The sequence below is a fragment of the Vicia villosa genome, linkage group LG4 (assembly GCF_029867415.1).
Source record: "Vicia villosa cultivar HV-30 ecotype Madison, WI linkage group LG4, Vvil1.0, whole genome shotgun sequence".
Lineage (NCBI taxonomy): Eukaryota > Viridiplantae > Streptophyta > Magnoliopsida > Fabales > Fabaceae > Vicia > Vicia villosa.
Genome location: NC_081183.1, coordinates 127,206,124 through 127,220,762, shown reverse-complemented (window position 1 = coordinate 127,220,762; position 14,639 = coordinate 127,206,124). Strand labels below are relative to the sequence as shown.

General features: G+C 33.3%; 1 protein-coding gene across 5 annotated transcripts; it reads right to left on the bottom strand.

Moving 5' to 3' along the window:
• Window positions 1-4,549: 4,549 nt before the first annotated feature.
• LOC131595174 (sucrose nonfermenting 4-like protein) lies at window positions 4,550-14,409 on the bottom strand. Of its 5 annotated transcripts, none has more exons than XM_058867459.1 (14): window positions 14,221-14,404; window positions 13,743-14,039; window positions 13,447-13,534; window positions 11,661-11,843; window positions 10,879-11,016; window positions 10,707-10,766; window positions 10,068-10,157; window positions 9,619-9,753; window positions 8,450-8,594; window positions 8,205-8,378; window positions 7,846-7,909; window positions 5,557-5,626; window positions 4,986-5,100; window positions 4,550-4,880 (listed from the first exon to the last, which is right to left on the bottom strand). In XM_058867459.1, exons 2-14 carry the CDS (start codon window positions 13,850-13,852, stop codon window positions 4,789-4,791), a joined length of 1,464 nt encoding a protein of 487 aa, XP_058723442.1. In that variant the 5' UTR covers window positions 13,853-14,039; window positions 14,221-14,404; the 3' UTR covers window positions 4,550-4,788. The 5 variants fall into 5 exon arrangements, 4 of the variants coding, with proteins under 4 accessions (XP_058723442.1, XP_058723443.1, XP_058723444.1 ...); XM_058867460.1 differs by having other exon boundaries at window positions 10,879-11,013; window positions 14,221-14,403; XM_058867461.1 differs by having other exon boundaries at window positions 10,879-11,013; window positions 11,667-11,843; window positions 14,221-14,402.
• Between the last annotated feature and the right edge of the window lie 230 nt (window positions 14,410-14,639).

Sequence of the window (14,639 nt, the reverse complement as noted above, 5' to 3'; positions counted from 1 at the left end):
CCAAATCAATTATATAATATTCTTTCTCTTAAACCTAACACCACACTTTGTCAAAAAATTCACTCTCTCTCTCAAAGCAACCCTAAAACGAAAAACCTCTCATCCATGGCTTCAAGACAAAAGAGAAAAGTTTCAGACCAAAGCAAGGGCAAGGGCAAAGCTTCTTCATCATCCATGGTGAATCCTTTACTCCAATATCTCACCATTGAACAAGAGGAAAGGTATACAAAGTTCTTTTCAAGCAAGAATGTTCAAACTCCAAAATATGGTATTCTCTCTACCTTTCCTCAAGAATGCTTTACTTTTCAAAATACCTTGGCCTCTTATGGTTTGGAACCAGTCATATCTTCATTTGGACCATACTATCCGGAATTAGTGAGAATGTTCTTTTGTAATATGCATATGGATAAAGGAAAACTTATTTCTTATGTTGCTGGAAAAAGAATTTGTTTAACCTTCAAATTACTTGGTTGTATTTTGAATATCCCTAGTAGTGGTAGCTCTCTCTATGACCCGGAGGATGAAGCATGGGCTGATTTTAATAAAAGAAATTTCTACTATAGTATAGGAAGGATGACTGAACAAGAATTTCATGCTAAGAGAGTTAAGGGACTAGGTGGTGTTGAACCATCAAGAGGTTCATGGTCTGCTGGAATTTTCTATATAGATGATAGGTTGTTTCACTACTTTATGGTCTATATCATGTTTCCTAGGGCTGGAAATCATTGCACTGTTACGGAGCTTGAAATGCAACTCTTGTATGCAAGGAAGAACAACATTGAGGTTAATTGGGCTCGTTTAATTATGGTTCATATGTTGAAATTCAATCATAAGTCTAAATTCTTACCATATGCTTGGTTTATCACTCGGATCTTGGAATTCTTTGAGATAGATTTTGATGGCTATGAAGTTTGTCTTATGGATTCAAATAGTAATAAAATTACTATTAAGAATGTTGATGCGCGGATGGGTGTTTTATATAATCCGGCCACAAAAACTATCACTTAGATTGGTGAAGATGTCGTAGAGAATGAAGGAAATGAGCAAGAGGTCGAAGGTGGTGAAGAAGATTCTCGTCCCTCACATGATTCAAACGGTCCAAGCAACCAAGAACTCTATGATTTCATGACTTCACAATTTGCCAACCTTAACACCTCCATCAACAACCAATGGAACTCAATCAATGAATCTACTACAAATCGGATTAATGAGTTTCGCCATGATGTGAACCAACAATTTTCCTATCTCTACTCACATCTTTATATCCCTCCTTATGATCCGACCAACCCGACTGCACCTCCTCCACGATATACCGAACCACCTATTCAACAAGATTTCTTCAACCAAGGCCCTTTTGATTTCAACAACAACAACATGGACCAACCTTAAAGCTTATCTATGTTATGTCTTATGGTCTTTTATGTTATGCTTATGGTCTTTTCTATTATGTCTTATGGTGTTTTAGGTTATGTCTTTTTATATTATGTTCTTGTAAGGTACTTAGTACCATAGCTATTTTATCTTGCATTCTTAGTATTATGACTTATCCATGTTATGCTTATTTTCTTTAATGAATGAATGTTTGTTTCTTTATATCTCTTATACTTTCATGTATTTTTTCCATCTTTCCCTTCTTTTTGATAATGTCAAAGGGGGAGAAGGAAGTTACACCTATATGCTTGTATTTCCTTGATTTTTTGTTTAAGGTACAAAATTCAAAATTTTCATCTCAAAATCATTCAAGACAAAATACTCCTAGATTCACATATTGAGGGGGAGTTATACATCTTAAAGGAGAAGCTTTCCGGAAATAACAATGCATTAGTAAAGATTATTTGTCATCATCAAAAAGGGGGAGAATGTGAAATCAAGATTCTCAATGGAAGATCTTTTGTTTTGATGAAGACAAATCATACATGACAAGAAGGAAAAGATGATATTCAAGATAAAGCATCATGTGTAAAGACTTTGATTCAAGCTATGGATTCTTTGGAATAGGTATAATCATAATTATCAATTACTTAAAGTCTTAGATGCTCAAAAATCAAACCACAAAATTGCATAGCATACTCCTTCTTAAATCTCAAGTTTCATAAACAAAAACTGCATTTTCACTAAGTGTAAATCGATTTACACTTACTGTAAATCGATTGCTTGCTGAAGGTTTTTACATGCGCTTCTGTTTTTGCTTGTGTAAATCGATTTGCACAATATAGCAATCGATTTGCACTGAAGGTTTTTTTGAACTTATGACTGTTAGAAGTTGTGCAATCGATTTGCACAAAGGTGCAATCGATTGCTTGCTGAACGTTTTTGAAAAAACAGCATCTTTTCATTACACCTTCTCAAACACCTTTTCATTAAAACCTTTCCTTTAATCTTGGCAATGGTTCATGATTAAAATACAGAAACTTGTGATATTTCAAGAGGTGTTATGAACATCTATATATACTCAAAATTTCAAATTCTTTCTTCACCTCTTCCAATCAAAAACTCTTAGAAATTTTCAGAAATTCACATTGTTATTCTTCAATCTTTTTCAAGATATTTTCTACACACTTTCATATCATCCAAATCAGAAAATATTTTGAGCAATCTATTACTTTAAAGAATTGTGAATTATTAACATTGGAAGGGAAGATCAATCAAGAGATTGATACATTGTTCTACTATTCAAACTCTTATACAAAATCAAATACTTGTTGTATTCTTGTTATCCAGGATTGTTGGAAACAAGTTAGACACTTTGAGAGGATTGTTCTCATAAGTGGTCTTAGTGAAAAATCCAAGAGGATTGTTCTTGGTCCAAGAGGATTGTTCTTGGTGTTTGGTTAGGCTTGTACAAGATACCAACTATATTAAAATCTCTTACTGCGTAAGGGGACTGGAGTACTCTCGGTTTGTGAGGGGAACCAGGATATATCCTTGTGTCATTTATTTTTCTGCACTTTACATTTTTAGTAACATCACCATAAACCAGAAAAATAATCACTTTACACCATAAAACCGAAAAAGTTATAAAGTACCTAATTCACCCCCCCCCCCCCCTCTTAGGCATATCTGATACTTACATGCTTCTGAGTTACTCTATTGAGAGAAGTACTTTTAACAATGTTAACTTCAGAACCTAAATCAATGATTTATTCATTGAGAAATGGACTAATGTTCAACTAGATGTTGGAACATTATTTCGGCAGTTTGATACTCCTAATATACCTTGGATAATACGTTAATTATTGTGAAATGACTCAATAACTCTTATCTATATATTTTCAATATTAAGTAATCATAATACATTAATTATTGTGAAATGACTCAATAACTCTTATCTATATATTTTCGATATTAAGATGATTACTGGCAACTAGTCTCATCCATTCCCTTCCCATGTCTCATTGTTTTCCAATGACAGACTATTATATGTAATAATAATTTGTTATCAATCTTCCATTTCATTCTCTTCAATATTTTGTTGTTTTTGGAAAGGATGGTGAAAGAATAATATAATGTTTTGAACAATATGTCTTGTAAGCAATGTGTCTCCTCACATCCTTAAATTCAAGCCCTTCTTGCGGATCATGCAACAAGGATGGCGATTTAATACATTTAGCACTGTCATGCCTAGATGGGTCACTGGCATGCCTAGATGGGTCAGGCAGTGACAAAAAACCAACAAACTGTTAAGAAACACAAGCACTTTCATTAGGATCCAAAAATGTATTTTTAGAGACATTCAAGAAATGCATTTTCAAAATAAATTTAATCGTAAAAGTGGGGCGTGGTTCAAAAACCAATGAATTGAATATGCATAAGATGCGTCCAAAGATGTATCTCCAAAATCTAAAAGTATTTTAAAAAATTTACAAGATGCGCTAGTAATTTGATTAAAAAAAACCCTTACTTCATTCATGTTTCATTCGGGTACTTCGTCAATCCTAAACTCTCACCCTTTTCCATAATTTGTGGTTCCATTCATCTTCGTCTGGCAAACCTTCTCTTAACAAAATTGTATGTTTACCTTGTCTTCCATGACTTAATAATATTCTTCTAGAATTTACACAATCTAATCCCTTAAAATTAAAATGTTTTAAAAAAAAAGTAGTTCTTAAATGTCCACCATCTACTTTTCTCTTCTACTATAACCATTTAAATTAAACCGTTAAGAAAAAAACTAGTTCCTATAAATATATTCCTGTTCCTTAAAAAAAAACTTCGAACAATTTCAACAAACTTAACCAATGTTTGAGGCAGCATTTGTAGCAGAAATAAACACTTCCCAATGATATTTCAACGAGAAAATAATGTTTGTAGTTGAAGCTTCAATGTAAGCATACATTTTTGTGTTTGATTGGAAATGCTCAAATATCCTCGCAACCAAAGATAACAATTGAACAGAGATTCTCAATCAACAAGCATAAAACAAGAGTATCTAAATCTACATGCCACTTTTTTTACTCAAATTTTGTATCATCACAACATGTAATGATTACATATTTTTCGCTCCCCCACCCAATTTTTTGGTATTATATGGGCACAAGATATTCGAAGATACAATACAAATGGGAAGATGAATAAATTTAGGGCAATAAATACTCAGAATTTACAGGCCTCTTTCTCTAGCCTAAAATTATAAAATGAGGCACCAAAGAAAAGAGGCCAATCTAACTGTATTACAACAAAATGGGAACATATCAAAACATAAATATCATTGAGGCGATGGCGGCCTAAATTAAATATTTGATATAGTACTCTGCACATACCCTTTTACTCCATCATCAATCCAAACAATTAACTGAGAAAGAACTTGAATATGTCGCTCAATGAGACGATGCCTTCTAAACGCTTACTGCCAGCTTCTACAATAACAATCCTCCTCACACCTGAATCCAATATTTTACAGCACAATTTTCAGCACGGCATTCCTCAAAATAATGTAAATGGATTTCGGAAAAAAAACTTCTCCAAACAAAGGAAAAGAAGCACACCTGGATTTGCCAAACGCTCGATCACTTTATGCAGTGAATCAGAACGTAAACACATTTGACATCTTTGACTTCTAGGCTCGTAGGGATTACACACATCGTGGCCTAACTGTAAAGCCTGAACAATAAAGCAAACAAGAGATACTATGATGTCAAGAAAAAGTTTTGATAAAAAAGAAACAAGGGCCTCATAATCCATATGAATTAGATAAAGTACACAACCTTAGCTTAGACTACAAACTGATAATGACACTAACATTAAAAGTTCAAAGTGAAATCTTTTTTTTTTTTCCATATAGTAAAATAAAAAAGGCTCAAGTAACATCAATGAAAGTAAAACAACAAAAATGAAGATGTTATCCTGACAGAAAAATTATTAAAGAACACTAAACAAATTTATTTATTCTCTAGATCATCCTACAGTGTCCCTAGATCATTCTACAGTGTTCCCTAGATCAGCAAGCAAACTGCTTAATAATAAGGAAAGGATGAAATCAGGACATACTTGAAAGTTGTATTTTGATTTTCAAAATACAGAAGTTTGTTTGTATGCAAAAATGAAATACAAACATACCTGTTGAACGGTCATTTCATCAAGATTGATATGTGTATATGCCCTGTCCTTTGCCAAAGCCATTATATCACTATAAATAAATGATAGGGAGTAAAAGTGAGAAGCTTTCACAAGCCATTGCAAAGAAAGAAATGCTAGGAGGACAATTTAATGCTCCAACCATAAATTGACTTTACAGACATAATGAAGTAGATTACGTTTCTAGATTGGGCCTAATACATTCTTATAAATCTGGTTTGTAATGTGAAGTGTTTTTTTTATTATAAACTCTTTCAAGCTCTTGTCTCTTTTCAATGTAGGGTTTGGGTTTCTCCAAACGCACCCTCTCATGCCTAGAACTATTGGAATGTAATGTGTAGATAATATAGTGGATGACTCGAATCGATGGGCTTTGATACCATATTAGAATTTTGGTTTTATACCATGTTGAAATTATAGGTTTTAGATAAAAGAGGAAAAATAGGAGCTTGAATATTAGTGACAATAGCTTGATACTATCTTGATACATAAGAACAGACAGTTATCCCTATTTATCAAATACATATACTCAATCCTAAATAAAGGAGAAAATCAAATAACAAATAATAATAATAATAATAATAATAATAATAATAATAATAATAATAATAATAATAATAATAATAATAATAATAATAATTAATAATTATAATAATATACCCTTAGGCTTAGGCTTGTCACAAATATACCCTTTGAAAGAGAAAATATAACACGTGACATAATCAGACCCAAAAAGATATCTTGGATTATCTAATGAGGAATGCCATACAACCAGCCAATGATATCACAATTTCAAACCAAACCAATGAGAAATGTTTAATCACTTTACCACAACAACATTGGGCCAATGCTGTCGGCAGCAAAAGCTCAAAGTTGAAGTGTCATAATTACTAACAAACTGAAATTGGAACTGTAGAAACTTCTAAACAAGCTTAAACAATATTGAGCTAGCATTCATTTCGACGGATGAGACTCTAATTAGAATGGATTATGGTGACACAACTTCAATCTAAGCAAAATATGCAGTGGATTCTGAACAATTTCTAACAAACTGAAATTGGAACTGTAGAAACTTCTAAAGAAGCTTAAACAAATATTGAGCTAGCATTCATTTCGACAGCTGAGACACCAACTGGAATGAATTATGGTGACACAACTTCAATCTAAACAAAATATGCAGTGGTTTCTGAATAACTTCTAACAAACTGAAATTGGAACTGTAGAAACGTCTAAACAAGCTTAAACAATATTGAGCTAGCAATCATTTTGATGGCTGAGACTCTAACTGGAATGGATTATGGTGACACAACTTCAATCTAAACAAAACATGCAGTGGTTTCTGACCAAAGACAGCAAATACATGAGGCAAGCAAACAAAAAGGATGTGGTAACAGACCATGATAATGGCAAACAGTGGCAAATGCAAACACTACACAAGAGCATGAACAAGAGCTGAGTAAAACACTAAAACACAAGACAGTAAGCCGCCAAAAACTAAATAGGACAGTAGAAGAAAAGTAAAATACAAAATATGCAGTGGTTTCTGACCAAAGACAGCAAATACTCGAGGCATGCAAACAAAAAAGATGCGGTCGGATAAAATTTGGGGTTTTGTAGATTGGCATATTAGGATCTTTATGGTGGTGGTTATGCCGAATAAGGTTGTTGGAAAAAGATTCAATGACAGTGTTTGGTGATCAGTAACAGCAATAGCAGCAGTGACTAAGAAAGAGGGTTAACGCTTCTGAGATTATATGGTAAAAAAAACTCTAGAAAAAACAGTTTGAGATAAAGAATGATAACAAAGGATTCCAGATACAAGCATACAACTATATGAGTGATCCCAAGACAGGTCAAGGAGATCGAATCAGACTCTAGATGTCATATTGAAATTATGTGTTTTAGATCAAAAGAGGAGAGAAATAATAACTCAATTATTATTGGTAATTGTTTAATGCTAACTTGATACATGAGACTAAACACTAAACCCTAATTACTGGATGCATAGACTCAATCCTAGATAAATAGGAAACACAAGAAACAAATCAGATGATGATGATAATAATAATAATAATAATAATAATAATAATAATAATAATAATAATAATAATAATAATAATAATAATAATAAAGTAAAATAAGAATTAATCCTAAGAGATACCCTAAGATTATAAACTGATCTAGGAAATGAACTAAGATACTCTAATATATATGATTTTTTTATATTACAACAAAGTATACTAATGATGAAAAAAACACAACAAAACAAACCTCCGACAATATATATCCAGCAATGAGTCATTATCATCAACAATTGGTATTGAACTTGCTTGTGCTGCAAAAGTAAAGGGCCAAAAATAATGTAAGTATAATTACACTCAAGATCAATGGAAAAATTTCTTATATATTTTGAGGCTTGAAGCTGAAAATGATATTCCCCATGAAATTCATATTCTCATTTGATCGTTAATCATAAATCACAAATCAACATTCTTCTCAAAGTGGGACACAGTGCCATCTATCATCAGCCTAATACCTCAAAAGTATAATGGGATACCAATTTCTTCATTCTTTCTCTCTCGCATTTCTTTTTGAAACACTATGTTCAAGGTCAGACAAAAAGTTCACACCTTGAACTAATAAATTTAGCGCTGAAGCAAGAGAAGAGCTCGGTCTCAATACTGCTAGAGGCCGCCGGTTTGATTCCCCGATTTTGGGCACCCATGTGCCAACAGGTATTGCACATATTGGAAGTTGCAGTATAGGCAATGAACTAGAGCAATTCCTAAAATACCTACAAATGCCTGAAAAATCAAATTGGTAAGAATAAAGAATCTTTAATAACATTATGAAAAATACTATCATGCAAGCTTACATTTGAGTATTCCTGACAGTGAAGCAAGATGAAGTAACTGCGGAAAAGAACCATCTTCAAAAGATGAATGGATAATAGGAACTGTTGAAACCTCCTTTTGCAAGATCTTAATGGCAATGTCTTTCAGATTATCATACGGTCCTGCCTGCATCATAAAAGAGTATCCAAAAAGAGTGCCAAACATAGTTAGTGAGCTAACAGAACAGTTGGTGAAATAGAAAGGAATCGTAATTATAAAACAAAGAAACATAGACCCAAAATCACTTCACTCGAGCAGACTTGAGTTAAATTCATTCAATCATTTCATGGTTGAGAGCACATTTATACAGGCCTAAGCCAACAGAAAACTTCAAGAATAATAATAAAAGCAGCTTTCGTGTCAAAAAAATTAACATTCAAGATCCTTTTCCTTTCAATTTTTGATGCAATCTCCCATTGTTCTGCAAAGTTACATGCTTTGATTGTCAATGGAAACTTGGCATTCAAAACAAAATGTCTAAGTTTCTAATCAACCCGAAATAACCGACATGGTAATAGTTACACTTGGCAATTTGAAGTCTTATCATATTGTTTGTTAATATATATATATATATATATATATATATATATATATATATATATATATATATATATATATATATATATATATATATATATATATATATATATATATATATATATATATATATATATATATATATATATATATATATATATATATATATATATATATATATATATATAGCCAATAAATATTGTTTCTAAAGTTTACAGAAAAAGAAAAACAAAACTCTTTCTTTTTGGTTAAGCCACCTGTTAACAGCTTAGTGAAAAGTTACCAAAATATATTTTTCAGATTAATTGGAAAATAGCTTCAAAAACACTCATTTCCCTCAACTCCACAACCATGCATTCCTGCTTTTTAGTATTGACACACACTATTAAATATCCGGCATAAGTTTCCAGAGTTTTTAAAAATAGAATGTTAATATTTCGATTTCATTCCTTAACATCTGTTGCAATATCCCATAGCTATAATTAAATCAAACAGCCCATTACACACTATTAGACACACGCATCTTTATATATGTTTTACATACCACAATATGTATGTAATAAAAATATGTGAACCTAGTGACATACTAAAACCATACGTACAAAACACTTACGTGAATAAGATGCCTAGAAAATGCAATTCCATGTCCATTGTTCTGTCTGTTTAGATATGATTTTCCTTCTTTCCAAGCCGATATGGTATGTGTTTCAAGCTCCTCTTCTGTCAGATTAGACCCACGATTCCCTAACTGAGAATAGGGCAATGACAATTGACAAGTTTCAACAATGAAATGAGTGTTACTGGTAGAAATGTAAACGATTGAAATAATATTTGTTTATGTTGCAAAAGGGAACTATTGCAACATATTCCACTAATCCTCAACATCAATAATACTTTATTAACACAATTCTTTCTTCTAGACAAACAAAACAGGAAGAAAAAAATCCATGCTGACAATCATAAGAAGAGCTTTGGATATTCAGTAACTTGCCTATACAAAGAAGCCATGATCTTGGATTTAAGATCTTCAATAAAAATTTAAATGAAAAAAATATAACATACCTCCCTTAAAATTAAGACGAAATCCAAAGCACTGAGAACACCAACAAACTGTCCCTTGCACATGTCCCACAGAGGAGCCATGTATATTCCCTGTAAATCATCCCGGTGAGAAAAAGTGCATCGGCAAATTTCAAATCAGCAATGTATGAAGATACAATAATGCTAAATCTGAAAAATCATAAAATGGTGAAAGCTAAGTCAACGATTATGGATGGTGAACCGTGGAAGAAAGCCAAAAAAAACCACCGTTTTAAGCCACCATATCCATCATAAAACACCATGGTGCTGCCATCCTTCACAAATTGGCCATGGTGGGTGATAAAATTCCTCCACCACAATCCGCCATTAATGATATTTGACAAAAGAAAGAAAAACAACAGAAACTAAGTTTTATGCTACTAAGTGGGGTTGGCTACATGGCTCAAACAACGCCATAATGTTTTATTTATATCATATCTCTATACAACTCAATAAAGAGGAAAAACAACTGAAAATAATTGTCAAAGGAAGTTTCCAAAACAACGAGTAAAATTCCGAAAAATAATTCAAAAAGCATTGATCTTTTCTCATCTTTTAGCAGGGTGAAGGCAAATAATCAAACAAGTTTTAGCAAAATTATTCAATATTTTAAAGGTCTACCTGCTCATGCAATATATGAAATGCTTGTTTCACTGGTAAATCAACATCCAATGCAACAACCTGCGGCCAGGAGTCGCTAAATCAGTGACTAGTGTGTGGTTGCACATTTGATTACAGCAAATCAGCAACTCATTAAGTCAAAAATAAATGGTCAATGGTAAAACATCCAAACCTTGCCTGACTCGGGAAGTAATTCATAAGCTGTGTGCATAGACAGAAATGCAGAAATACGCTGACGAGAGACCTGTACATCAGCATCTGATATTCTTGGAAGCACCTCACTCAATGTACCTTCTGTCACCTGAACCTGCTTTATATGCAAGCACTACTATTATACTTAATGCTGGAACAAACAAATTTCGAATGCAAATACAATCCAATTTTAGGCATGGGCATTTAGTACTAGTAGAAATAATAAATAAATAAATAAATGCAACAAAACATGTATAACATGACATTGTAAGTCACTAGAGCAACATAAAGCAAGCAAGTATTTTCTCACTAGTCAAATGAGGCCACAATGCCTTGTCAGTGTCTCAAGTTCAGAGATACACTACTTACTTACCTCTAATAATGGTTTGATATAAAATTCCTAGGTCTTCCTCTATCTCTCATATGGATTACCCTCTATCTGATCAACCCTCCTTAATGACCCTTCTATAAGCCTTCCTCATGCATGTCTAAATAAACCACCTAAAACTCTTGCAATCTTTTTTGCAATGGGAGCTACCCAACTTTCTTTCTATTAACTATGGTATGTATCCTATCTAAGATAAATAAGACAACCAGGAAGAATATATTGATCAATAATTCAATACTACTTGATCCAAAGATATAAACAAATAGCAACATTTTTTTATCAAACAAACAAGTCTGGAGTACAACAGTAAAAAGCAGCATAAATATATCAGTCATGTCAACAATAACAAATAAAGCTGTTGAGGCATGACTAACTGTTACCGCGCGGCGAAAAGTCTCATCCACGTCCATGTTACTACCAGGAGCAATGTCTAAATTTATAACAGGTATGTAGTTAGGATCAGTTGCCAATAAGACAGTGTTGACTATCCCATATTGTCCGTGTACATAAGGTTGATGCTCATCATGCCGCCACTCCCCATCAACAAAAAACTTGTACTGCGTTGAAACAATTACATATTAAGTATAAGCATCTGGCTGTCAAGAATAAAGACCAAATTTACGTAAAAGCATTTTTTATCATTTTCACCTATGCATATCATAATCAGGGTTAGAATTAGAGTTTGGTATAACTCATCCCTACAAAACCGACACTATTAGAATTAGAGTTTGTTCTAACTCATCCCTACAAAGCCGGCTTGTAAGGTGAGGGTGTCACTCTATATAAAGTCTTTCCAAGCTCTATCTCTAAACAATGTAGGACTTTGAGATTTTCTCAATAATGAAAAACTTGCAATCTTAAACATGAGCAGTATTTACCGCTCAAACTTGGATACATTGAGAAGACAAAATAGCACTTCAAAGCAAAACAGTCTTAAAAAGCTAAATCTTGAAAATTGAAACAAAAATTAGGATTTTAAACATATGTAAATAACCTCAACATATGTGATCAATAGCAGGGCAATTGCGGGTTTGCAAAGTGGAATCATGACTACGACGCATTTTGGAGGCTACTGGCGTCCAGCAGGTGCAATAGTTGTGGCTGCAAATCGCAGAAAAAATGCTGTTGAATAGAGCTGTTGCATCCACAACCAGGGCAAGGGTTTGAAAGTTCCTATTTACCCCCTTCGTATATTCATTCATCTTTTTTAATGATTTTTGTCTCTGTTTTATTAGTATAAGTGACCGTGGCATGCAACTTCTTCCCACTCTCATTCACAAAGATACTCAAACCTCTTTGTTAAACACGCAAAACCACGCCACCCCCCCCTTCCCCTTTTATTTGTTCTCTGCAGAAAGCCAGAAACACCTAGGAATGACTGTGTTTTTCAGTTTCAGATGACGTGGAGCGATCTTTCGGACAAAGGTTATGGAGACAGAGACTAAAAGCTGCAACTTAAACGTATGACATCATGTTGATTACTTTAATTAGTAGTTGGGTTGTGATTTTAATATTAGTGACAAATGACAAGAGTTCATTATAATTAATAAGTATGATTATTGGTTACTCAATTTATTTGGTAAATCGTGCTATTTTTGAGAATTTATGTATATACTATTGGGATTTATGTTTGGTTTGTATGCCATTTTTTAGTCTTTGCAATAATAGCTATCATGTTATCCGCTACACCGTGTTAGCCTCAAAATGAATTTACAAGGGGAAAACACACCTAAACTTACAAGTCGGTTTTGTAAGGGTTGAGTTAGGGCCACCCCAAATTCTAATATGACGTCATGGCCTATCCAATATATGTTGGGCCACCCACTAGCTAGCCACTCAGATCACCCACCACATGTTCATCCCCGGCGTAAGGGGGATGTGCTAAGAGTCCTACATTGGATGAGGTATGGCCTAAAAATGAGTTAATAAGTGGAAGGCATTTCTAATATTACTAGCCGGTTTTTTAATGGTTTAGTTAGGTCTAACCAAAATTCTACAAGCAGTTTTAGAGGGAAGCTGCTGCTGAGACTAACAACATAGACCTCAGCCCATGGCACTTCCATATCAACCACACTTCACATTAAACTATAAATGATACTATATTTTTTGCTATTTACACAAATAAATAAAGCTAAGTTGGTGCTATTATCATAAACTGACCTGATGGTAACCAGGGGGCAATCTATAAATAACTTGAAACACTGTTGGACAACCTTCCACCGGAGACATTGGCAAAAGTTCAGACCACCTTTCAAATAAAATTTAAGATTTTGCATTAGACAGAGAGAAGCCAAAGTAAACTAGAGCATTATATTATAGTATAATTTAAATGCATGTTTGGTAGAATCAATATGGCATGATTTTCGCAAAAGCTACATGATAGATCTTCAACAAAATCACACAATTTTAAACATGCACTAAGATATTGATGTAGCATGAATCAGTAAAACACACACCTTGTGAAAGAACCACTGAGAAAAACACTCCTACCACCATAAGGCCACACAAACCGCATGGGAATCAGCACAGTCCCCACAACACTACCCACACCTCTTACAGGATCCATAATCCAACCAAAAATTCCACCTCCAATTCAGAATGCTACACTCACAATACCTTACAATCACCACACTTCATCAGAGTATCACAGCTTGTTCACTTTGCAGGATGCAAATTCTTGCACTATGAAGCCGAAAACACAAGTAGTAACAACAAGAAGAAGAAAAAATAGTCCATCCCAAATAAAAATTCCACTGAGAAGAAAAAAAACAGAAAGGAAAAAAAACTCAGATTTTTATGTTTTATTCGAATAAAAAATCATAAATAGAAACAACCCATTTTTCACCGCAACAGAAAAAAAAAACTCCGAATTAAATTTGCACGAACAAAACCCTAAGCCTAAATATATATATATAAAAAAACACCAAATTGAACCTTGAAGAGCCGCGAATTTGAAAAGATAATCTGGAAAAACCAAAGCCTGAAGAAGAAAATCAGAAAAATAGGGAAATCAGAAGGAATAGATGAAGAAAAAGGAGAGAGATTTGTCCCTGAAATGGGTAAACAGAAAATAAAACACGGAAGAAGAAATGTACTAATTAAAAATAAAAATAAAATGGAACAGAGTCAATGAATAATTACTACTATTATTATAATTATTATTATTATTATTATGATATTATGATTATGAATGTTCTAGTAAAGAAATGATTATAAAAGCAACCAATGAAAAAGAATGATAAAAGCGTGTGTGTGGGATGTGCACGTGCGGTTCTGCTTTTTGATTTGATTGTGAAACGCTGGAAACATAGTACTTACGGAGCAATCCGCTGCGGATGTCGCTGTGTGTTTAT